The sequence below is a fragment of the Acomys russatus genome, chromosome 11 (assembly GCF_903995435.1).
Source record: "Acomys russatus chromosome 11, mAcoRus1.1, whole genome shotgun sequence".
In the NCBI taxonomy this organism is placed as follows: Eukaryota; Metazoa; Chordata; class Mammalia; order Rodentia; family Muridae; genus Acomys; species Acomys russatus.
Genome location: NC_067147.1, coordinates 38,515,619 through 38,540,799, shown reverse-complemented (window position 1 = coordinate 38,540,799; position 25,181 = coordinate 38,515,619). Strand labels below are relative to the sequence as shown.

The following is a 25,181-nucleotide window of genomic DNA, read 5'->3' as shown; positions in this document are numbered from 1 at the left end:
AAAGATTGTCCTGCCTCCAGCCTCAAACATCCTCACCACAATCCCCCAAACACCTCTGCATAGGCCTCCACCTCACATGGAGGGTCTTCTCATGGCCAGGGTAGGCCTTGGATCAGTAACTTTTCTATTTCTCTTGTCTCAATGTGTCCTACAGTGTTCAAGAAGCAGCAGCATTGAAGATGCCATGATAAATAGGGAAAGCAGACACCAGTGTTGGCAACCAGTGACCTCGCTCTTGCTTAACCAGAAGCAGCCCCTCTCCCTGCCTCCCCCCTTGGCTGAGTGCCATGGCACAGAGTGTGGAGACACTTCTGGAAATTTCTGTACAACTTCTCTACTGTGCTATCCCTGGGGCTGTAGACCTTGGGCATGGGAGGGAGGTAGTCATTCCCAGTTGAGGGCCAAGATGAGGTTACCTGGGCTAAAAGGGGGGCTATCTACAGGTAGCTGGGAAAGGCATTTTCCTGAGATGTAACACAGGAAGGGGCCCAGGGGAGATATAGAAGATTCCCTCAAAACTGACCCTAGTTATAGAGAGCCGCACCTCTGGGAGCAGATGTTAAAACTGGAGAGGTTAAGCCGGGCATGGTGGCACACGCCTTTAATCCCAGCACTGGGGAGGCAGAGGCAGGTAGATCTCTGTGAGTTCCAGGCCAGGTCTAGGACAGCCAGAACTACACACAGAGAAACCCTGTCTGGGGAAAAAAGAAAAGAAAAGAAAGGAAAAGAATGGAGAGATTGTGTGATGAGAAAACACAGAGGGCATAAGGACACACGAGTCATGAAAAAGAAGAATGTAATATAGCTCTAATTTTTACCTAGTTTCACCTCTGTTGTAGATGTATTTGTTCGTTTCTGTGTGGTGAATTAGTGAATTAAAAAAAAAAAAAATGTCATTGACAGTAAAAGTGCAGAGCCTAAAGGAAGTTCCATGGCCTCAGCATGGCTGCTCTAAGCACAGAGAGGTCCACTGAGGCATAGAGCAAGGAACACCTCCCCAACTCCAACCCCCATCCCAACTCCCTACCGCAAGGGTTAGACTGGCTGCTTTAAAAGCTGGCTGTGTGATGCTTTCATTTGTGAGTTAATTAAAATAAGGTGATTTTTTTTCTTTTTTCTTTTTTTTTAAGTAGAGAGAGAGATTCCAGACTGAGGAGTGGAGCAAGGCTAGGTAGGAGGGAGGAAAATGCTTGTTATCCTCCCCCCCCCAACCCCCCCCCCCCCTACATCAGACCTCTTTCCCCAGCAGGAAACTCTGTAATATCCCACTGAGCTCTCAGGCATAGCACCCTTGCCCTTGTGTCCCTGTTTCAGGTCTAAGCATGAGATGTGAGTGCTGATGTCCATGCACCCACACGTGTTTCCTGTTGGTCTTTAAATATCCAAATACCTGTTTGTCTTTCCAGTCTGATGCCTGTGTGTGTATGCCCGGCGGTGTGTTTGGGATTTTTAATCTTGTGGGCTTTGGTCTGTGGGTGTGTTTCTAGGTGGACGTCTATTTGTACACAGGGTGTTTTGGGGAAAGGTCATCTTGCACCTGTGTCTCTCTGTCGTATGTTTTCTTCTATGTTCCTTTGCAGGTATGTGTAACTGTCCAGGGGGTGTGTATGGCTGCGTGCTTGTGGTCTGGGATGGGTGGAGTTGGCTGGGTGTGATCAGCCACTACCCTTGCTCATGCTGTGCCAGGCCAGACTAAAAATAACCAGTTTTACCTTTGCCCACAGAAACCAAAGTCCTGCCTTGGGCGTTCACTCCACTTGTATTCACCCCACCCCCCACCCCCACCCCTGCCTTTGGTGGCCAGCCATGATGTAGGGTGTTGCCTACATCCACTGCCTCCTATAGACTTCCAGTCTTCAGTATGTGGAGTTGGGTCGGAAGTCCCACTGCCATTGCCCCTTCCCCCAACACAGCTAGGACAGGTCTTTTCTGATCTCACACTACCAACCTTCTGGCCAGCAACCATGGCTCCCAAACCCTTTGTTTTCCAATCTAGGAACAATGTGGGAATATTTGGTTCTTTTGAAGTCCTTACCACTACCACCTTAGGCACCTCCCACACCTCCCACCAACTTCAGAGCCTGGCTAGGCTGCTCTCTGCCTGAAGAAGTGTGCTGCCTCCATATGTGAGGACTTTCCCACTTCTGCAAAGAAGTGGTCAGGCGATTCAGGGCTAGGTGGCAGCAGGGAGACACTTGGTATCGGTGAGTCCCTTCTCAAAGCCAATCTAGGCCCCAGGGGATTGCTGAGGCGACTCCAAGCACCCCCCCACTCCCCATCCCCACCCCAAGTAGTGCTTGCCTTAGACTCATAGAGATCCTGCCTTCACCGGGAACACACCCCTCTCCCCTTCGCTCTTCACTCAAAGCTGTGCCATCTTGGACAAATGGCTTTACATCCCTGTGCCCCCATTCTCTATAAAAAATGAGCACATATGGTACCTACTCCAGAGAGTCCTGGAATTGGCTGGGGAAATGATGCCCATTAGTGGACTGCCACGCTGAGGTGTTGTTTATATCATCTGATGCACAAGACACCCCCCCCCCCAAGTCTCATCTGGTCACATAAACTTGTGAGTCCACCTTTGGGTGATGAGGACTTTCTACAAAAATCTTGGGAACAGAGGCTACCATTTGTGCCCCACTTTCCTTCTATTTCCTACATTCTGTTCCTCGAACTCCTGTGAGACAACTAACATCATTACTCCTCACTTCACAGGTGACAGTGGTAGAAACAGGTAAGTAGCTCCTTCAAGGTCACACACTGAGCCAAACACAGCAGCAGGCCCTGTCCCACACACCTCCCATTTTCACTCGGGCTGGTTCACCATATCCTAGGATGAGCTATCCTTTCAGATCCCCTGTAAAGAGTTCTGTCCTAAAGCCTGGGCTTGGTAGCATACACCTTTAATTCCAGCACTCGGGAGGCAGAGGCAGGCGGATCGCTGTGAGTTCGAGGCCAGCCTTGTCTACAAACTGAGTCCAGGACAGCCAAGGCTAACATAGAGAAGCCCTGTCACAAACAAACAAACAAACAAACAAACAGAGTACTGTCCTAGGCCATGTAGACAAGTGGAACCAATCATGACTGGAACTCACGCAACTCCCTACCTACATCCCCCTGCTCCACCAGGACTTGAGGTTTAGATATTTTTCTTAACCCTCCCCGACACCCCCTTTTGAGACAGAATAAAGCGAAAGCTGATTTGTACTCTTCTAAACTAAGCAGAGTACGAATATTGATGTTCTTTATTTGCGGGAAGAAAATTCGACAGGTTTCCGGGTGCTCTGGAGTCTACGTTCTTCAAAGATCCCCTCTGATAGGCCCCAGCTCGGACGCGCCAGCACAGTGGTAGGGTAACCCCCTCGCTGGGCCCCGCGGCCCCGCCCCTGCCTTCTAGGCCCCGCCTCATAGCGCGTAAGGCCCCGCCCCGGCCCGCTGACTCTAGGGCGAGCGCGCCGCGGCGCTGGGCATTGTGGCCGGCGGCGGGGCGGGCGTAGGCGCCAAGCCGCTGGGAGCGGCAGGTCGCGGAGAGGTGTGCTTACCCCACTCGGACAGACTTCGTGGTGCGGCCGCTGTGAGCGCCGCTGAGCTCACTCCACTGGGATCGCACAACTTCGGAGTAGGGCGCGGACGGCGCTCGCAGCGGGGAAGCGCGGAAAGGGCGCACCAGAGCCTCCGGGATCCCTAGCGGCATCCGACTCCCCGAGCGATCCTGGCGCAGCGTGCCTGCGACTGCGCCTACGGAGGGCACGGGCTGGCGCTGCCGGGCGCTTGCTAGGACGACGAGGCGAAGGCGAAGGCGGAGAGGCTGGGGCCCCGGGAAGAGCCCCGAGGGAGAGGCGCCCGGGCCGGGCGACGGGAGCATGAGGGCCCGGAGCGGGGCGCGGGGCGCGCTGCTTCTGGTGTTGCTGCTCTGGTGGGACCCGACACCGAGCCTAGCAGGTAAGAGCGAGTGAGAATGGGATGCGGACCTGGCGCGTCCAGGTGTCTAACTGCAAGTTCGGGTGGTTCTTGGCGGAGTCGCTGCGCTCCGAGAGCGCAGTGGACGCGCCCAAGTTAAAAGGAGGCTTTGGTGCCCAGGAGTGGGGCGACGCTTTGCCACCTGGGGTGCTGCGTAAGCTCAAAGCTCCCTGCTCCTGCCTTCAAGGGATCGTAGCTTGGCTCTTGAAATGGGGTCTGATTCATTTCCAAGTGACCCCTGATTACCACCGAAAAACTGTCGCCACCAGGGCCAGGTGTCTGTGTGTTCGCCGCTGTTTGGCTGCAACTTAAGTCTGAGTCCGGGCTCAGCTCCCGCAGGCGCCCGCGGGCTGCTCGCACAGCATTCTGCGGGCCACAGGGTGAGAGCTGGGGACTGCGGAACAACCCTGGAAGTGCTTGATCCCCTCGGCCTTTGGGCAGCTGAGGCCCGAAGGCTTTAGCTATTGAAGGGGGGAGGGGCCGAGTCCTGCTTCTCTGAGGTGCGGCGCCGGCGGGTTTGGAAGGGTTTGGTGGTTGGTGAATTGTTTCTGGGTGAGTGTTGGCAGAAAGTGGAGGGATGTAATGGCCCCTGTCGACTTTCCCAATTTTAAATAGGTTATTGGCAATCTTCTCACTATCTGGGGGGAATAGACCAGGTGAGCTCGCGCCTCTGCATCGCACCTGGTCCCAGCAAGATGCTCGAAGAGGGTTTGGTGGACTCGTAAGTTTATAAAGTCTCTAATCCTCCTCTCTTACTGCGAACGTGGAGGTGTCTTGCTGGCCCTGTAGTAGCTCGGTTAGGCGTTGCAAAGTGAGCCGCGTCTTCCTTGGAAGGAAAAGTACACAACTCTCGCCAACCTCTCTAGTATACCCAAGCAGGTGAACTACGGTCAGGGTGACTTGACTCCCGCAGCGGGGGGCGGGAGCTGGAGGGGCACCCTAAACAAAGACTTCTCCAAGCAAAGGCTGAGAACCGGGCAAGAAAACTGTAGCAGAAAGTGCTACAGTTGACGCTTCCCTTCCCATCCCACCTTCCTCAGTGATGATGACATCGCCTCCCCCTCCTCCCCAACTCTTCCTTCAAGAGCTAAAGGTCCCTCCTCTGGAATTAATGATTCCCACGGCCAGAGCTTGCTTTTAGCACATCCCCCACTTTTTATTTTTCCCCAAGCCTTGTGCTGTAAAGTTACAACACTAAATCATTTGATCCAAGTTAATTATGATTTGGGCAGACTCAGGTATTTAAAGCAGTGTTTGAAGGTAATGATGGGGGAAGGGGTGGGTAGGTGAAATGACCAGCCTCGTTTTTTAAAGGGTGCAGTTAGATGTGGGAGATGCTGGATTGGGTGTTAGTTTCTGTTTGAGGGTGTCTGGGGTGGACTGGAGGGTAGAGTGAAGTCTTTGGAAATGGCACACGGGCCAGGTTGCAACTTGGGAGACATTTTTTTCATGTGTGTGTGTGTGTGTATGTATGTGTGTGTGTCAGCAGGGTAGTGGGATCTGGAATAGATACCAGGGTTACTGGGGGTGGGGCTGCACTTGGAGAAAAATGGGACTGGTGGGTCTGGAGTTCTCTGGGTGGGTGGGCTAGGCCAGGAATGCTGGAGATGGCTTACATTTTCTGCTTAACAAAGCATTCCGCCCCCCCCCCCCGACTTTCCCGGAAGAAACCCCAGGCCCAGGGCTTTGATGGATTTGGGCACGAACAGTGCCCAGTCAGAAGTGGCCTCTAATACCCAGCTTTGATTTCTCCCGAGTGAGCAGAGGCAGTGTTGAAATTGTGCTCATTACATAGCGCGGTGGGAGCCTCCTGCCCACCAGGCTGGAGAAGGGCCAGCCACTGGGGTCTGCCTGCAGCCTTCCTTTGCCCAGAATATGCTTCCCTTAGGAGGCTACCATATGGAGGAAGATATCCCTCTTCCTCCCACACAGCCCCGGCTTCCCCTGTGCCCCAGGTACAAAGCATCTCTCAACCAGAATGCTCTTTGGGTTTTTCCAGTGCTTCCCTCCTGATCCCATTTCACTGATGGGGAAAAGCGAGGCCAGAACACAGGTTTTCTCCCCCACATCTTGTCTTCACTTCACACTTTTCGGACTAGTATGCTGGGCTTCTTTATGTTAGTTGGGCCAACTTCAGCTGGAGGGGCGGGGGACGGGGAGACTGCCCTTCCACCCCCTTCAACCTGGCTGTGATGAGATGACTATTGCTGAGGTAGGAGAGATTACAGGGAAGGCTCCAAAGTACAGGCACTTCGCTCCTCTCTCCTGAGAATATGGCAGTCAGACCCATAGGAAGACACCAGGCAGTAAACGACTGGCAGGGAGAGGCCACTTCAAAAGCACTTGGGAGTCTCCCTCTACCCCACCCCACCCCATCCAGCCCTTCCAAAGCCTCTGGCTGGGACGGTGGAGAAGTAGCTGAGAGCTCTTGATCAGCCTTTTAAAGGTGCAATTAAAGTGGGAGTTTTCCTAGTGTCTGAGCTGGTGCCGCTGGTGTGGCTCGTTGGTGTCTCACCCTCAACTCCCCCCTGCCCAGCACTAAGCACCCATCCTCGCTTAAACAAATGGAAAATCAAGTGTCTTAATGGGCTTTCTCATTAAAGTGGAAGAACCAGGCGTGAGAGGAATGTTTCCTGAAATCTCTCCCGCTCTGGCCCAACCCCCTCCCCCTACACAATGGGGAATTCCGTAGGACCTAACAGCTCCCTTCTTTTTAACTGCTGGGGCTCCGAGAAAGGTGTTTTGGAGTTACCCAAGGTCATACAGTAGAGCCCAATAGAGTCAGGGTTTGAACTCAGGGCTCAAGGGTCTGCCTCCGCTAATGTTTCGGGCTCCTTTGTCCCTCCACCCTCACCTATGTGTGTCTGTCTGGATCCTGAATGAAACTGAGACGTCACCTAAGTTGGGCACCTAATGACACCAACCTCAGGCACTGGTCATAGTGGAAACAGGCCACCGGCTAAGCTCCATGGCCTACAGGGTCCAATGGCAGCCTTTTAGAGGGCCACGTTTATTTGTAGAGTTGGGGACACTTCGGGAACCCGTGTTCCTGCCACTGCCACTGTTTGGTTATAGAATGGTACTATGTCCCCATTCTTGTCTGCTAGGGTTAAGATAAGGTTTGGGCCCCCATATCCTGAGTCTCACCCCATGTCTACAGTGGCTGTGGCTGCCCTGGACTTTGGGAGGCAAGCAGGGAGACCTGTGGTACCTCCATCCCAGGTGCTTGGGCAGCAAACTTGGTATTTCTGAGTGAAAAGACTCCTCCCCACTGCCGGCTAGCGGCCGGCCGTACTGTCCTGGGACTCTGAGTGGGATTTAGGTAGAAAGAAGGCAAGCCCTGTGGTATGCAAGAAAGCGCAAGGGGCTGGGTATTGGGCTGCGACGACGACGATGAAGTTGGTGGCTATGGGCCCAGAGAAACTGCTACCTAGGCAGATGGCCCCCAAGGGGAAGGGAGGGGAAAGGCTGCTGCCAGGCCTGAGCTGGCACTTCTACTGGCATCCTTCTCTGCCTCTCCACCAGCTTCCTAAACAGCTTCCACAAATGGAGTCATTAAAGCTGTGAAGGCAGAATGAACCCAAACAAGTGCGGGCTGTGCTTTTTCCCCTCTCTTTTAACGGAAATTTAAAGTACCATAATGAGAATCATTCAGGGAAAAGCATGTGTCCAAAGGCACGGAGGACCCTGCTCCCCTCTGAATTGGCTGGGTCCTGAAGTCTGGGGTGGAGCGCCACCTCCTGCCCTTTTGGAGCCTGCACGGCACGGCGCCTGGGGAGGATGCTCCCGCCCCCCCCCCCCCCCCCCCCCCCCCCCCCCCCCCGCCTCCCCAGCACGCACCCGGACGCTTTTGGTGAGCTAGAACAGTAAGTGAGCCCTTCCTAAAGCCTTTTGGGAAAAGACTGGCACTCAGAAGCTTGACTGCCGGCTGTTCCCAGGGAGTTCGTGGACAAGTCAAATCTGGACCGTAGGATCTGGAGGTTGTGGATCGGAACGGAACTCCGCTGCCGCCCGCAGGCTGACAAGCCCAGGCTAAGCTCCCTAAAGCCACAGGTCCCCACCCCCCACGCGCCTGCCTTCCTCTGGCTCCTGGTCTTCCCGAGGCTAATGGCAGGGAAAACATCTGAAGTGCAGGCATAAATCAGCTGTCTACCCCCTCCCTCCTTTTGTTCCCTCTTCCTTCCCAAAGCTCTGAGCTGCTGGGAGCTCCTGTTTGGTCCCTTTTCTGCAAAGCCGCCTGATTAGCATCTCCGAAGCTTGGGGGTTAGATTTAGTACTAAGAGTCACCTGGTGTGGCCAAGACCCAACTACACTACACTAAAGCCATTCCTGTTACCTGTGTCCACCTCCTACAGCTCCCCCCCCCCCCCCACTCCCCAGGATCTGCCCAGGCCTAGGAGGTCAAAGGTACCGCCTAACCACTGAACACCGTATCCCCCTCCTTTCTGATGCCCCTCTTTCTCAGCTCCCCCCAAGCTGCCCCCAGTGCATCACAACTTCCCCAGCTCCAGCAATGCGGGCCTGTGGGTGTGAGATTGTGCACTGAGGAGTGTTTGTGCCGTGAGAGATGTGCTGTGGGAAGGTGGCAGGTGGAACGGTTTTGCGGGGAGGGGAGGGGGTGGATGTTATGTCGCTTTTAGGTGGTGTGTGTGTGTGTGTGTGTGTGTGTGAGAGAGAGAGAGAGAGAGAGAGAGAGAGAGAGAGAGAGAGAGAGAGAGAGAAGTGTGTAGGAAGACCAGAGTGTGCTGTGGTTTCTACCTTTTGTATAGGAGGGTGTGGCATGTGTGCATCTGTGTGTGGATGTTTGAACTTGTGGGAAGTGTGCAATGTCATATGGGTGTGGTTGTGTTTTGTTTGGGTAGAAATAGGTGTGTGTGTGTGTGTGTGTGTGTGTGTGTGTGTGAGATGTAGGCACCATGAGTCATGGAAGGCCCAGGAAACTCCATCCACTGTTATCTTGTTGGGGAGTCCTCTTCAGGACAGGACCTGCCATTTGCCCTGCAGCGCTAGAAGCCCTCATGCCATCTTGCTTGTGTGCAAGGTCTGGCCTGAGTTCTAGAACCTGCTGTTGGGAAAGCAAGGAGGCTCAGACCCAGAAGCCAAGGATGAAGTCTTGTGCCCTATAGGGACCAACGAGGGCTCCTTGTCTTCCTGTGTGTGCCTCCATTCTCACTGTCAGATGAGATGTGATACTTGGGGACGGGAGACTCACACCCCAGCCCACGTGTGTGGCACTTGATAGTTTACCAAACCCTTTTCTGTATGGGACTCATCATGCCTGCAAGAATTCCACGTGGGAGGTAGATGCTCTCCTGGAAAGCCAGAGTCAGGGTGGCCCGAGAGCGGTCACAGAGGCCCTAACCCTGGCTCCCAACAAGGTCACAGTCTATAGGGGATCTCCAGTGTCCACTCCAGAACCGCTAAATGGCTCTTGAAGTCTCAGATGCTGCTGTAGGAAGACCATAGAGGAGGGCACATCAGAAAAATCCTCAAAGGCTGGGGCCTTCCGTGATGAGCCAGCCAGAGCCTTGCCCTCCCAACCTTCCTGACACTCCCATCCAGGTTCGGGGGGCGCCTCGAGGATGCCCCTTCCAGTGCCTCTGGCTCCTGACAGGACCTGGGGTGGGAGGTTGAAATGGAAAGATTTCTTGCACCTCTGTCTCTTGGAAATTGCTGGAACCTAGCTGGTAGGGATGGAATTCTTTTAGGGCATTAAGAGAGAGTTCCCTGCCCTCGCCCAGCCCCAGCCTTCACACACCTCCTCTGCAGAGGCCAATTCCTAAGGTCTTAGCTGGGGGTCCTAGTGTGGCCAGTTGGGATTCTGAGGAGGCTAACATAGTGCCCCTGCTGTCATTTACTGGCTCGCCTAACTGCCATACCTCAGTTCTCTCATCTGTGAGAAAGGGGTGGCAGTGCCCTCATATGATTGTTTTATAGGTCGTACGAGCTGGTAAGGCTTTTGTGGGGGTTCCTAGCATGTAGCAGCCTCTCACACTGTTAACAAGCTCAGAAAGAGAAGGCCGGGAGCTTAGTGGTCCAGCACCTCCTGACCATGAACTTAAGGCTGGGCTTTATTATCCCACTGCTCTATGATGACCCTGGACGACCGTTCCCTCTGTGGGTCAGGTTTGGTTAACCTCCTTCCTTATCTGTGTTTGGAGTCTGGAAGAGGTAGGCGGGAGATCTTTAAGGGCTGTGGGGTTTCCTAGTTTGTAGTCAGCAGCAGACAGAGGTAGCCAAGACCCAGAACCATTTCACTTCATTTCTGTTCATAGAGGCCCATCTGGAAAGTCAATTTATTGACTGAAATGCCTGTGTGTGCATTATGCAGCCCTGGGTCCTGGTTGGTCTGTCTCTGTCTCTCTTTCTCTCACTCCCTCTCTGTTTGCCTGCCTATAAATTACCTTCTAGGACTTGAGCTCACTTTCTCTGCTCCATAAGCATCTCTTGCCTCAAAGGCTGAGAGCCCTGGGTACTAGCAGGCCTCAGGAGACTGAAGGAGGGAAGAAAGAAGGGACCCCACCAACCAAGGCTCAAGGGGTCAACGGGATTTCTAATGCGACAGCCTGGCTCTGGCCCCATTCTCTTCACTTCCCAGGAGTAAGGGGAGCTGATTCGGGGTAGAGGTGAGGATTCCTGGCACACACACTGGATATAGGAACCCCAGCCCGGCCCTATGCTTGATACAGGTGCTAAGCTCTTCATTGCCACTGTCCTCATTACCATCAGAATTAGGAACCTGGGGCATGTGTGTTAAGGGCCTGGGACATGTGTGTTAAGGGCCTGGGGCATGTGTGTTAAGGGCCTGGGGTCAGGAAAGGCATCCTGGAGGAGGCAAGGGTAGCTCTTGACTGCCCTGTGAAGGATCAGTGATTTGGGCTATGGAAAAGAGGGAATGTCTGGGAGGGGTTGTTTGTGTTTGGGCATGGAGGGAAGGACACCTCTACAGTCTATCACGGTTAGGAAAGGCTCTGGTTATGCTGTAGATTCATGTCTGACCCAGGAGAAGACTTCAGGGGCCTTGGGGGTCCCTGCTCAGCACTGAGGGAAGAGCCCCAGGGCTTTGGAGCTAAGAGGATGTGATTTTGTCCAGTTCCTGGGCCAGGTAGCTTAGCCTCTTGGTGCTTGCTCTGGGTTGCCTGGTGAGCCTTGTGGCATCATCTGACATCTGGTCCTTTGAAGTCCTTGGCTTTCTCTCTGCCTTGCCCCTACTCCTTTGGCTAAGGGGGGATGGGGTTAGGCCTTGCTCTCCTGTGTGGACTCTTGGGAGCACAAGGGGCTGAGTCCTCTGCCCCCCCCCCTGCGCTACCCCCTTCCCCATAGTGGCAGCCACTCCCTTAGTGGGAGTGCTGAGGAAGGGAATGTCTTTTCTGCTTCTGGTGGCCACCCTGCTGCCTGGTCGCTCAGAGGCATCTCCAGCTCTGATCACCCACTAGTCAGCAATCCCCAGAGGCCCTGTGTGGCGCCTGGAGGCATTACTGGCGTCAAGAGATGGAGCTGAAGTAAAGCGGCTGGTAATGCTATCAGAGGCGCCTGGCTGCCCCTGCTTGGGGCCTCGGCACCTAGCTGGAGATGCAGAGCTAATAGGAAGTTGAGTCAGAAATGCCAGGAAAGTTGCTCCAAGCCCCTGCAAGTCCCTTTGTGACACCGAAGGGCAGAGGCAGAGCCGACAGTGACCAGGAGTTGAGTTCACAGGAGGAACATCACACCTGTCTTGGGGACTGGGAGGTGTAATGTGATGGGTTGAAATGACCAGGAGATGGGGGCAGGGCTGTCCGCAGTGACACTTAAGTGTCTGTGGAGCCTGGGTCTGGTTTTACTCTCTGCTATGTTCTAGGACCACACAGTGTCAGGTGTTCAGTAGCTGCAAAACGAGACAGCGAGAAAGCTATGGCAGGCGCCACTGGCCAGGAGGGAGCTCTAACTGGTGCCTGTCTGCCTGGATGAATAACTGGAGGGTGGGAGGTTCCTGGTCCTTTGCTCCTGGCTTCCCTTCTGCCTTGCTGGAGTCTCTTTTTTCCTCTAGTCTTTCTTCATTCACTAAGCGCTTACCAAAATCAGGTGCAGTAAGTGTTAAGTACTCAGTGGCCAGGGCTCTTGGCTAAGAAACAATTTGTTGCCACAAAGAATTAACCAAGTTTTGCTTCAAGGTATCCTGGTCCATGCAGTGCAGGGAGTAGAGGGAGCACACTAGACAAATGCTGGCCTGTGAAACGTTTGCATGTGGTCAGGCATAGTGACACACACCTGAAACTCCGGGAGCATCATAAGTTCAAGGCCAATTGGTCTACATAGCCAGTTCCAGGCCACCAAGGGCTGCCTAGTGAGACGCGAATATCTAAAAAAAAAAAAAAGCTTGTATCTGATTTGCATGCCCAGGCCCCACTGATTACTGCTTGTAGCAAGCCGTACAGAGTGCCCCTCACATGGACATTGGCCCTGCCGCCTGCAGCAGGTGCAGTCTAGGCAGCATGTGGGGAGGCACAGGGCCAGCCCCAGCCCCATCCCTCCACAGTAACTGCCCCTAGCTTCTTGGCATGACTGGGGCCTGGTGAGGATAGCAGATTTGGCTGCAGGGTCAGGCTGTTCAAGGCTGTCCATGGCGCATCCAGCACTAATAGTCAAGAACATTCCTAGGAGATAAATATCCCCAGGCCCTTGGCTGAGGCAGCAAGATGCCTGGCTCAGCTACCACCCTCACAGCTGGGTACCCACTAGCCCTTGCCAGGAGTCACAGGCTGATCTGAACTACTGTCTGGAAGCTTAAGCAGCCAGGGCTGTTGGGCATGTTGACCCCTGCTAAAAATTTCATCTGGCCTCACATTTCCTGGCTTGCCAGTTTTGCTTGGTCTGGTCTCCCCTCCATCCTCTCTTTTTCTCTCTTTTCTCTTTCCCATGTTCCCCTCTCCCACACTCAGAGGAGCAGTAGGAAAACAAAAACAAAAACAAAAAACCTTGGGAGAAACTGGAAGCCTGATTCTAATCTCACTCTCAAAGCTGATTTGCGGCCTAGCATTAGGCAGCCTCTTTCCCTCTCTGTGCTTTCTCTAGTCAAATAAGCAGGGTTCACCCTGGCTGGAATCTGAAACCACAGGTTCAAGTCCTGGCCCCGTGTCCAAGTGCAGTTCCCTGACCTTGGGGTTTTCTTGTCTTAAAGCGGTGGGCCTGGACGTTGTTGGGAAGGTAGAGTGGTATAGACAGCGCCATCGAACGTCGGGAGCCCACTCATAAAAGCCCAGCTTGCCTTTCTTCTTCCTAGAAAGTACTTCTTGACAGGCCGTATTAGACCTAAGGGGGAAGGAGCACCCTAGGGAGTTCTTGGAGCTATCTTGGATAAGACCCAAGTTGGCCCACAAAGTGACTTGTAAATCCCAAGGGTTATCAGCGGGGGTGGGGGGTGGGGGGGTGGGGAGGGAGTGGGTGGGTGGGGGGGGGGGGGGGGAGGGAGTGGGTGGGGGGGGGGGGGCTGCAGTAGCTGAGTAATTTCCAGGAGCTTGGAAGCTTTGGCTCAAAGGCCAGGTCTCTGTGTGACAGAGTCTCTGATAACAGAACTCCAGCGCTCTCAGTCAACCCACCAGAAAAAGAAACAAAAGTAACCTAGTTGGGCAAAGCCAAGCAAGCAAACAGCTTCTGCAACTCCCAGAGGCCCCTTGCTTTGGAAACTTGTCTGAACCTCCAGAGGCTGTGACCCAGGGATTGCGTAGCCCAAAAAGTGGGAGGGGGCAGGGGGGGGGCACTGGACAGGATGGGACCCAAGGATAGAAGGACACGGGAGTTAAGGGGGCCTGGGGGACAACGATGGTGGGGACATGACCATGTTTCCTTCTTGTATGGCTAGAACCTGCCTGCTAGTGAGTGGGCCCTGGCTTCTCGCTGGCCTGGCTGGGCCATGGATACTGATCTGGATGACGAATGTTTGGGCCACTTTCCACACCTCTCCATGCCCCCATGCCCTGGTGTGTTCTCTGTGCTCATGAGCAGAGGAGACTGGGTACCATGTCAGGGCAGGTTAGTGTCAGCTCCGGCTTGGATGGCACGTGAGCCAGCACACCATCTGCTGTGCCCTGTAGAGTTATGTAAGCTTCTCCCGGCCACCCGTTCTTAGAAAACGGACAGGCAAGCCTATGCATTTTGTTCCCTTCTGGTCCATCAGACAGCCAATCGCAGGCTGTCCAGAGCCTGAGATAGAGAGGTCAGGGTGGAGAACGTTGAGATTGGAAGGTGTATGGGGAGGGTCTTGCCATGTGGACTCCAGGAGATACACAGAGTGCCTGCTGACTGCATGCCTGGCTGCTGGGTATCACCGCACCACCCCAGGGCTGAGCCTATAGGCGGTGACACAGGGCGGGCCCCCCCCCCCTCCAGTTTCTGAGACCATCCAGCTTCCTATCTTGGGTCAGATGCAAAGCATTTGTAAATGATTCAAAATCTCAGACAAAGAATGCATTTCCTTGGGGGCTGGGGAGGAGCCTCTGGGATCCCCCAAGATCCTTCAGTTGCCAGCACCCTACTGTTGGCCAGGTGGTTTTGCCATTTGGCCTGGTTCCTCATCTGAGATTCGGGAATAATGTAGCCTGCTTTCATACAGCCCTCAAAGGACTGAACCAGATCACTCATATGGAGGTCAGAGAAGACATCCCATAGCTGTGCTTACGATCAATCACTGTCCAGTTCCACCCTCTCTTTTCTTTTCTTTTTCTTTTTCTTTTTATTTAATTTTAATTGATGTGCATTCGTCAGATCTTGGAGTTATAGACAGTTGTGAGCTGCCATGTGGGTGCTGGGAATTGAACCTGGGACCTTTGGAAGAACACACAGTGCTCTTAACCACTGACCCAGCTTTCCAGCCCATCCACCCTCTCTTATTCCTTATTTGCGTATGGTGTATGTGTGTGTGTGACATATGAGCATGTAAGTGTGTACAGTTGCAGTTGCGAACATGCATGTGGGTATACATGCGGAGGCCAGAGGAAGATGTTGAATGCTTGGTGCTTACTTGTAGAGTGATGGGTGCTCTGTCCTCTGAAGTGCAGACTCTCCACCAGCCTCAGGCAGGCCTTGGCCAGGGAAAGCATGTTTACTAGGGCGTAGTAGCCATAGGAATATGCCAGCATCGTCCAGGAGGTACAAGGCGGAACAACCTCATGTGCCTGTGGAGCAGGGCCTGGCAAGCCACGGGGCCCCAGAGCCAGTGACTGGACGAGCATGCTGAGGCTGGAGGACCCTGTTTGGTGGTCAGTGAGTGTTTATAACACCTTGATGGTGCAGACCACCCTGCCCTGGATCCCGTGGCTTTACAGAGGAAGGGGCGGGGCTGAGAGTCTGCCTCTTCTGAGAGGGCCACTGGCAGTGGCAGAGTCTGGTAAGCCAGCCTCCCCACTTCCCGCCTTGGCCATTGTGCCAAAGCACTTGCCCACTGCCAGGACACCCTGGTGTCTGCTGGAAAAGGAAACCAAACAAAATCCCCAGGGCTCTCTCATGTCACTTCCCCCCGACTTCCTTTCCAAGGCTCTTTCTTGAGAATTCTTGTGTTTAGCAGGCCTTGCAGAAGGAACTGTCCTCATATCTTCTTAGGGACAACAGACTTACCACAGAGCTCATAAGGGTGTCCCCTGGACTTGAGTGAGCCAGTGTGAGAATCACTTCATGGTGTCCACATATGTCCTGAGATGTGGAGAGGTGGGCCTGCTGCACACCTCCCAAGCCTTGTGTTTTCACTATCCAGTGTTTCTCTGCTTTGTGGGTGTATGGATTCCCGTGTGTGAAGCTGCACATGTGTTGGGAAGCCAGAGGACAATGTGGGGTGTCATTCCTCAGGGACCTTCTCTGTTGGAGACAGGGTCTCCCACTGGCGTGGTACTCACTTAGTCGACAGAAGTCACCTAGGAATCCGCCTGCCTCTGCCTCCCCAGTGCTGGGATTGCAAGCATGCGCCACCACACCTAGCTTTTTTACTTGAGTTTTGGAGAGCAAACTCAAGGCAAGCATTTGACTGATTGAGCAGAACTCACGCCTTTCTCACTGGTCCCCACGTGTCCAGCAGAGCCAAGGCCACAGAAGCCAGCTTTCAGGCCTGACCCCAAAGGTAGGAAACAGGAATGCCTCTCCATAAGCCAGTTGCCAAGCTAGAAATGAATTTCACTTGCCTGTCCACTGAGTGACCAGTGACCCAACCTGCTTTTCTTGAGCAGGAATGTCTGAAGACATCCATCTGCCTTCTTCCTGGGTACGTGACTATGTTCTGTTCCCTTTCTTGATGTAACTGAGGGGTGGACAGCTGGGACCTACGTTTCCTACAAGGGAGACTCCAGATTCCACCAAACTTGAAACTGCTTAGCCTTATCTTGGGGTACCTTTCCATCTGGGCTTTGGTGGGTTTGATAGTATGAGAGGAAAGGCTATCCACTTTCAAAACTGGGGGAGCCATGGAGGTGCCCTGAGTGTATCCCAGGCGTATACCATGGCCAGATCAGGTTGTCTGCACAGAGAGCAACCACATGACAGAGACGTGGTGCAAATTTGGTGCAAGGGTGCGGGTTGGTGGTGGTGAAAACTCTTGAGAAGGCAGCAAGCTCGCATGGCGGGGGACAGCACAGGGCAGCATTGTTGCCCTTAACCCTTTCAAAATAGAGGTGCCACATTCGATCAGTCCACTCACTTCTCTCTGGGCCTCAGTTTCCCCACCTGTGTAGATGGAGGGTTAGCTTAATAGACGCAAGTCCCTTCCTTCCTCCCTTCTTCCTGTTAAACACTTTCAAATGTCCCCGTAGTCCAGGAGCCTGAGGGGTAGAGAGCAACTGTCGTGCCCATTGGCCTCAAGTAGTTCCTGCCCGGTTAGATGCTATTTGAACATGGCAGGGAATCACCACGGGTGCCCTGTGAATATGAATGGTGCCCACAGGAGTGTGGATTCCACAGGAGTGTGGATTCCACAGTTCATAGAGAAGAGCCCCTGTTTCCACAGAAGGAAACCTGCTCCAGTGTGGAGCCCTGGGACCCCAAGTTTGACGTTTTTGTCATGTGTAAGCTCAGATGTCCCCTCTCAAAAAGCTCCTTCTTAACCACCTGTCCGCACTTGCTACCATCTGAAACTACCGTGTGTGTGTGTGTGTGTGTGTGTGTGTGTGTGTGTGTGTGTGTGTGTACACAGAAGTTCTCTGGTTGTCCCAGCACAGGGCAGGGCTGTGTCCCAATGCTGCCCAGCACAGCATCCCACACAGAGCGGGCCACAGTGAACAGGTACTTGCTAAATGTGTCATGGAAGTGTCAGCTGGAGTTTGCCCAAGTTCACACACCTGGCTGTCTCCACTCGGGTTTGCGGATCTAGGTCTGGCTTAGACACTGGGTCTTGGCAAGGCCCCAGGTGATTCTTCTAGCCTGATTCCCTGACCTTAGCTGAACAGTGGGATCCTGGGGCACCCAGATCCATTCAGAGGTTGCAGCTTCAGCGGCTGTAGCCTTGGCCCTGGGTGCTGGAGCTGTCAGAACTCCTTTGTAAGTTATATTGTGCAAAGAAGGCAGAGGGCTGGGATCAGGTTTGCTCTGGGCTCTCACATCCCACCCAAGTTTTGCTTTCTGTGACCTTAGGCTACTCTTTTGCCCCACACAGCAAACAGTTCCCTGGTGGGATAACCTCCTAGCCAAACCCAACTGGGAAACTGGTACCCTGTTTGTCTTTCCCAAATAAATGGCAGAGTGCGGCCCAGGTTCCCGTTGCCCTTCTCCCAGCACTTCTCAGAAACACTGGCTCTGGGCACCAGCACCCCTCGCACCTCCATTTTCTGGCAAGACAGCTGAGCTATGTTGGAACCTGTCTCCTTTCCCCTGATAGCATGCAGTTTAAATAAGATCTTCATTTACCAGAAGAGTTCACACCACAGCTCATGTGTTATATGAGAAGCAGCGATCTCTCTGTTTGTCGGGTGTGGGGTGTGTGTGGGGGGGAGATGCTGTTCAGGGATGTGATGGAAATGGAGGGGGAGGGATGGGACGGACCGGGACGTGAAGAGAAGCCATCACAGAGCGGGTACGTGAAGAAGGAGGGACTCGTGGAATCTGAGCTGGCAGCCCAGCCCAGGCCCAGCAGTGCCAGGCTCCTCTTGGCTCAGCGTGGGGCTGCTGGGGGAGGTGCCATGGTTCTGCGAGCTGGCCTCAGGCTTCTGGAAAGCTTGGAGCCGGATGGGTGCATGATGTCACCACCACTTCCGCCAGTTGGCACTCCCAGCGATGCACTGGGTCATTTACATGTCTTCAGTCAGCTAGGAAGGGACTCGGTGAGGATTTATTGGTTGCTGCTGCCTTCCTTAGAAGCCTTTGATAGAAACCTGGGGCACTTGGTGACTATAGACAGACATAAGCCCCCACCCCAAGTCTCTTCTGGGCACATCCCGGATCACATAGAAGTAAATAAACAAATTCCAGTTCCAGGGCATCTTTCAGTTTCCTGTAGTCTTCCAGCCAGGATATGAGGTGGGTGGCATAACCCTGGATGTGTGGAGGAGGAAATGGAGGCATTGGGGGTTTGGGCCCCTTGGAGGCAAGGCTGCAATCTTGCACCAGGATTTGGGCTATCTCAGCCTACCCCTGCCTGGGCTGGCAGGCAGGTTGCTCCCACATCTCTGAATGTGGTCTGGAATCTTTTTCTCTCCCAGTGTGTTAGTTTATTACAATGTCCAGTATGCTCTATGACCTTGAGCTAGGATAGTACCTCAGTTCCCCCCCGCCCCCAAGCAATCCAAGAGCTGGCTTGGATTGCCAGCTTTACTTTCAGAAAAGTAAGGCCCTTTCCTTGAAGGTTTTCAAGTATGTTCCACAGTAAGGAGATGGTGGTTGGGTGGGGTGGAGTGTGTGTGCGGGGAGGGTCCTGTGGTTGCCCCATCATAGGGTCGCGGTCCAGGCTGATGCACCTGTAATAAATATCGAGCTGACAGTTGTTAAGCTGCATCCCCAACCTCTGAATAAATAAAAAGCTGCCTAGAATAACAGCCCGGAAAATGCTGGAGGTTCCTGCTAGCTCTCTCAATGTCCCTTCCACTGGCCAAACCTGTTTGCCTGGACTCCCACCCACTCCTATTGTTTCACCTCCCCTATGAGTCCCCAGCTCCCGGTCCATCATTTCAAGCCCAAGGGCAGCCACTGCCCTGGCCTGGTTTTTTGTTCATGGCTTTGTAGTCTTTCCATTGCTCCTTGCTCCTTCGGCTGCCTCCAGAGCAGCGAATGGGGACAAGCTCTGCAGCTGACAGCTGAGGGACAGGCCAGGCAGAGTCCTCCTGGGGCTGGCGGTGTGGCACGGAGGCGATGCCCTCTAGCTCAGCCACCTATTGTAGAACCTTTCCTGTTGTTTCCTCCTGTGGTTCCCTCCCAGTGACATAGGCCGGCTAACTGCCCCTGGCTGGGGTCACCAGAAAGGTAGAACCAGGGCCCACAGGTAAGCGCAAGGATGTCCCAGGACACATGGGCACTGTTTGATGTTCTGTGACCTGTGTTTAAGAGTTAGCTGTGTTTCTCATAGCTTTTCTGTTAGTTAGTTCGGGTTCTTAGGGGCTGTTAGGTCCAGTGGCGAGCCATGGAATGTTACAGCTGGAAAGCCCATTGTATCGATAAGGATACCGAAACCTGGGGCAGCGAGTGGGTGCTTTAGACTACTTGTTCAAGGTTCACCGTGGCAGGTCTTGGATTTAAGCAAGGACCTGGGGCCTGAGCCCTTGATCCTGACACAGGAAAAGGCTCAGGGAAGTCTTGGCCTGGGAATCCATCACCGAGAAACAGTGCCCAGCAGAAACCTGCCTTCCTGCACCTGGGGTTTCACGGACAGCAATCCACGGACTCTAATACACTTCTGTGGCCTTCTTGGGACTGCTGGGTCCTGCCTGTTGTGAGGCATTTTCCTCGCGGTCTGCATGTAGTGGGGTGGGGGTGGGGCGGGGTGAGGGTCCTAGAAATTTGGACAGGACTTGCATGGGGTTTCTGGGGAACAGAAGTACAGCTAGCCAGAGGACCCAGCTAGTCTTGTGACTCACACAGTCCCTTGTTGCCAGTCAGGGACATCGTGGTCTGGTTGCCGTAGGGAGCCTTGATGCCTCTCCTTTCTTGGTTGGGGGAGGTGAGAGTTTGCGGCTAGAGGAGGTTGCAGGATGTGGCATCTAGTCCTTTCCCGGTAGGCCACATTCCTGCCTGTCTGGGCCAGAAAGCTTTCCCTCCCCACACCCCACGTCTGTCCCCTAGGACCCAGGCAGGTCCCCTCTGCCCTCCCAAGCTGCAGATGTAGCCGCGGACTCCTACCGGCCTCTTGCACTGCCTGTGCTGTTTCTGACATTCCGCCCCAGCAGATAAGGATCCTGTCTGGCGCCTGGGTGCTTTTTTTCCTCCTTCTTTCCAAATCTGTCCCCTGATTATCTGCAGACAGCCCCCTCTCCGGGGGGCCACCAGGGACTGTGCTGAGAGCTCAGAGCAAGACAGAGGTGGGACCAGTTGGCAGCTACCATCACCCCTCCCCGTTCCCCTAGCCCCTCAACCATCTGTGTCTTTGCTTCCCTGTGGAGCTCACTCCACAGGAGGTTTAGCCCCAAGCTTAGGACTAGTTTCCTAAGGGTAGGACTGACTAGGTTTCACAGGGAGAAGCTTATATATACTAGAGTCTGGGCCTGAACAGGCCAAGATGGAGACGGAGGGTGGGGTCACTTCTGTGGTCAAGCACTCCTTAGGACTGGGCCTGGATAGTGCCCAGAGGGGATGTGGTAGAAATTGCAGTGAGCCAGACATCCACATCCTGTGGGAGCAGCTGGCCTGGCAAGGGCTCAGGACACTTGGAAATGGGGAGAGGGGGTGCCAGAGGTCTCCCAGAGCCCAGCCAGAGACTCTTGAGGAGTAGTCTCCCGAGATAGATGCCCTGGCTTCTGGCTTCAGCCAGAGCTCCAACCCTTAGAATCCCATCCCCTAGCCCCAGAGCGTCTAGCCTCACATGCAGTCTACAGAGAGGGTGACCCATTCAGGACAGAAAGGAACACCAAGCCCACTAGCAAGCTAGCAGTCTGGTCTTCTGTCTCCCAGTACCTGAATCACAAGCCCTGCCTCACTGGGAAACAGATACCACTTTTTCCTACCCTTCCAACTTCCCAGAGTAGCTAGAGGAGACACCCATAATTATAAGTCCAGTCCATGGTACAACTCAGGCCAGGAACCCCCTGGTACAGGGCAAAGCCTATGAGGAAGCGAAGGCCGTTCCACTCCATGCTTGTGCAGGCTTTCCCCAAGACTCCTTACCTTCCCTGCCCCCAGCCTCCCTGCCCAGCCCCTCCCTAGCCCCTAAAACACCCGCTGGAGGAGGGGGAAGCACAGCGAGATCATCTTTTATGGCTTCCTGGACCTGAAGCCAGAAGGCTTAGAATCTGGCGGTATGGGGCTGGGTTTCTCCTGAGTGCCGCCCTCCCCCACTTTCAGCTCATAAAGTCTAGGGCCAGGCGGAACTGCCCTTAAGCCGACAGCAAAGCACCCACTTAGTAACATACCTCTTGGAGCTTCTGGGAGCCAGGTTGCCCCGCCCCGCCCTGGCCATGGGCTCTTTGCTATACGCTCTGGGTCTCCCAGATTTGTTTTGACTTCTGTGCAAAGGAAGACCGCTGCTGTCTTCTTTGGGGAGATGAAAGAGGAAATCTAGGCTCAGGGTCTCCTCAAGTTTGAGGCAAAGACCACAAGGCTGACAGTAGTGAGCCCCTGTTTTCATTGTATTTTTCTCTGTGCCCAAACTACCCAAACCATATCCAAGGAGCTGCCAGAATTCCTCCTAAGAGAAAGAGTTCATCTATAGCCAAGTGGTGGTAGCAGCGCACGCCTTTAATCTCAGCACTTGGGAAGCCAAGGCAGGCAGATCTCTGAGTTCGAAACCAGCCTCATCTACAGAGTGAATTCTAGTACAGCCAGGACTACACAGAGAAAAATATCTCTCTCTCTCTCTCTCTCTCTCTCTCTCTCTCTCTCTCTGTGTGTGTGTGTGTGTGTGTGTGTGTGAGAGAGAGAGAGAGAGAGAGAGAGAGAGAGAAGAGAAGAGAAGAGAAAGAGAAAGAGAGAGAGCATCTCTTCTATCTCAACAGCTCAGAAGTTGTGGTCTTTATGACCCAGAGCTGAAGCGTTATGGAGGTAGGGGGAGGGATATTGGGATGGATGTTAGGGGAAGGATGGGAGTGGGTATGTGCAGGCTGGTTGAGGGACCTGCCCGGAGTGGAGGAAGGCTAGGAGCCTAGTATGAGATGGACACTAGGTGGTATGAGCAGAGGCCGCCTTGGGATCAAATGCATGTTCTGCCAGAGGTCCCTCTTTATTGTCACACGCTCTGACAACTGATTGGCTTCAAGTCGCCCCTCTCATTTCTTAGTCCTTAAGACAAGTTACTGGGCCCATCTGAGCCTCGATTTCCAGCCTTCAACGGAATCCATAGCATTCTGCCATGTAACACTGCCACAAACTGTGGCCCGGTGTTCCTGCTGGAGCCTGGATCTGAAGCGCCCTCAGTTCTCTGGTCTGTAAAGTGGGTAGATGGGCCCTCACATGGGTTGGAATGACTTCACTGGAGGTCCTGAGCACCAGTTAGTGCAAGGGCCGCGGCCTTCCCAGACATGTTTATACATCCTGTGCTATGTGGTGTCACACCCTGTCTGGAAGCTAGAAGTGTCTTTACCGGGGAGGAATGGTGTGAGCTGGTATGCCAATACTTACCTTGAGTTCATTTTTATCAGTGGCCAGACAGAGGGTCGGAGTGGGGGCGGGGCAGAGGGAGCTGGCTGTAACCTGAGCTGAGGAGGTGGGGAGAGGCCTTCTGTGCAGGTAACTGTGTGTGTGTGTGTGTGTGTGTGTGTGTGTGTGTGTGTGTGTGTGTTTGTGTGTGTGTGTGTCCTCTCCTATCATCCCACAGGTGCAGGTGCCACTGCCATCAACTTCCCCCACCTCCCCCACCTCCCCTACTCCCAGATAAGGAATCTGGAACATCTGAGTGAATGTGTGTAGAGTCAGGAAAGCCAGTGGGCCCAGGCCCAGTCCCGGATGGATGGCTGAATGGGTGAGGCCTTTGCTTCCTGTTAGGGACCCGACCCCAGCCTTTTTCTGTAAGGTGGAGCACCAGGCACTGGTCGTTTGTACAACCCATGAGTAGACTGTTTCAGAGAAGGGATCAGGGGAGCCAGGAAAAATCCACCAGGACCTGCCAGGATTTTCCCAGGGCTTCCCTGAGGGTGAGGGCAGAGCTGGTCTGTGTGGATCACAGGCTTTGGTCTCCTTCCTTCCCTCGATGGTGAATATCCTATCATTTCAGCTTGTTATTGCCCACAGGGCTGGGGCAGGCTCATGGCAGTCAGGCCTTTCTTTCTGGATGTTCAGGCTCTTCCATGCCTCCTCCCAGGCTTTGAAGGGGAGTGTCTGGACCCCCTCGGGGGAAGAGTTGCAAATGGAGGCTAGCAGCCTTGGTGCTACTCTCAGGTACTGACCCAGGTGGAGGAAGAGCAAAGTCAGGCCTGAGGGGCCCTCTGCAAGTCACCCTGAGCACACCCCCCTACCCCCAGACTACCTGCAACTCAGGGAAGGCTGGCCAAAGTACCCAGCTTCTTCTTCCCTAGTAGTTCCTGGAGGCTGGTTGAGGGGAGCAGGCCCCTCTAGGACTAGTGGCTGGGTTCCAGGGGAAAGCATTTCCCATACAAGAATCTGCGTGAGACAATGGCTCCACCCTAGCTACTCAGAAGCGGCCTAGAGACTAGCATGGAAATGAAGAGCTAAGTGGACAAGAGAGTTGTGAGGCATCAGGTCTGAGCAGTTAAGGGCTCCACGTGCAGGCCACTGGCAGGTCCCTTAACCTCGTAGACATGTTTTTTCCAGCCCTACTTGCTGCCACCACGATCAGTGAGAGGGCCATGAGAGGGTATGTAGTGGGTGTGTGTGGTAGTTGGTGCCAGATGGCTCCTGGCTAACTTGAAGCACAGGTTCCCTGGGTCATTTTCTTAAATGTCTGTCCTGTGGCCTCCGTGTGATAAAGTGTAGGTCTGGGAGCTACACAGTTGGCTAGGTGGTTAAGAAGAGCACTTGTTATTGTGAAAGACCCAGGTTCGATTCCTAGCACCGACATGGAGGCTCACCACCTCCTCAGGTGGTGCACAGACTCACATGCAGGCAAAACCCTCATGTGCATAAAATAATAATAATAATGATAATGATAATAATTGATTATAAATAGGATTGTAGGTCTGGGATGAATGCTCAATATGAGCCATACATGTGTAAGCTACTAGGCCTGCCACTGGCAGCTGCTGGTCTGTGGGAAGACTGGCCTTGAGCTCCAGTGAGAACAGAGGCAGTAAAAGGTGCTTTAGGCAAGTGAGGGAAGGAATGGTGGGTTCTCTCCCTCCTTCCCCAACCCTGCACCCTTGTGTTTTCCTCAGTTCTGCTCAGAGCAGTAGCCCTGGAAATCAAGTGCCATATTCCTCACAGGCAGCCCAATGCAGCCTTGCTGTCCTGACAGGAAGCTGGCTTTCCGTGTCATGTTCAAACCGCCATCTTCTGACCTACCCCTCCCCAGCTCTGGGCCAGCAGCCACTTGCTGCTTTAAGGCTGCATAGAGGAAGGTAGGTCCCAGAGGGAGGGTAGCTGGTAGCCCAGCCATGGAAGTTGGTACCATGGTCTTCCTGTGGTAGGCCCAAGCTGTGGCATAGGGCCAACAGGTCAGGAAGGTGTGAGTGGTAGGGCCTGGTAGGTCTAGTCTCCTCTCATCCTTTCTGCACCCCTTAGACTTTGGCCTCACACAGGCCCATGCAGAGACCTCTTTTGGGGGGTAGCAGGGAGGGTTGTTTGTTGTTTAGTGAGACAGGGTTTCTCTGTATAGTCCTAACTGTCCTGGACTCATTCTGTAGACCAGGCTGGCCTCAAACTCATGGCCTCCCGAGTGCTGGGATTAAAGGTGTGCTCCACCATGCCTGGCTTCCTCTTTCTTTCTGTCGGTGAGCGTGCCTGTGGTTTAGGCAGACTCTCCAGGAGTCAAGAAGGTGTCTTTTGTGAGGAATCGGCCTAGAGGGCAGGTTTGGATGACCCTCGAAGCTAGCTCTGTGGTTTTGTTTAATTTTAGGCTTGGTTTGTCTCTGAGTCCATCAAAAGGCTTCTTGGGTGACTCCTGTTCTGAGCACTCTGCCCGCATAGAAGCAACAACTAGGTCCTCACGCTCCAAATGAGCAAACAGCGAGGGT

General features: G+C 53.8%; 1 protein-coding gene across 2 annotated transcripts in view; it reads left to right on the top strand.

Annotated features, from left to right (window-relative positions):
* The first annotated feature begins 3,794 nt into the window (after positions 1-3,794).
* Positions 3,795-25,181, top strand: part of Unc5b (unc-5 netrin receptor B) — a 65,958-nt gene continuing 44,571 nt past the window's right edge. For both annotated transcript variants that reach the window (XM_051153103.1, XM_051153104.1), the window contains exon 1: positions 3,795-3,945. In XM_051153103.1, coding sequence (XP_051009060.1) covers positions 3,867-3,945 — 79 coding nt within the window. In that variant the 5' untranslated portion in view covers positions 3,795-3,866. The remainder of the gene's footprint in view (positions 3,946-25,181) is intronic.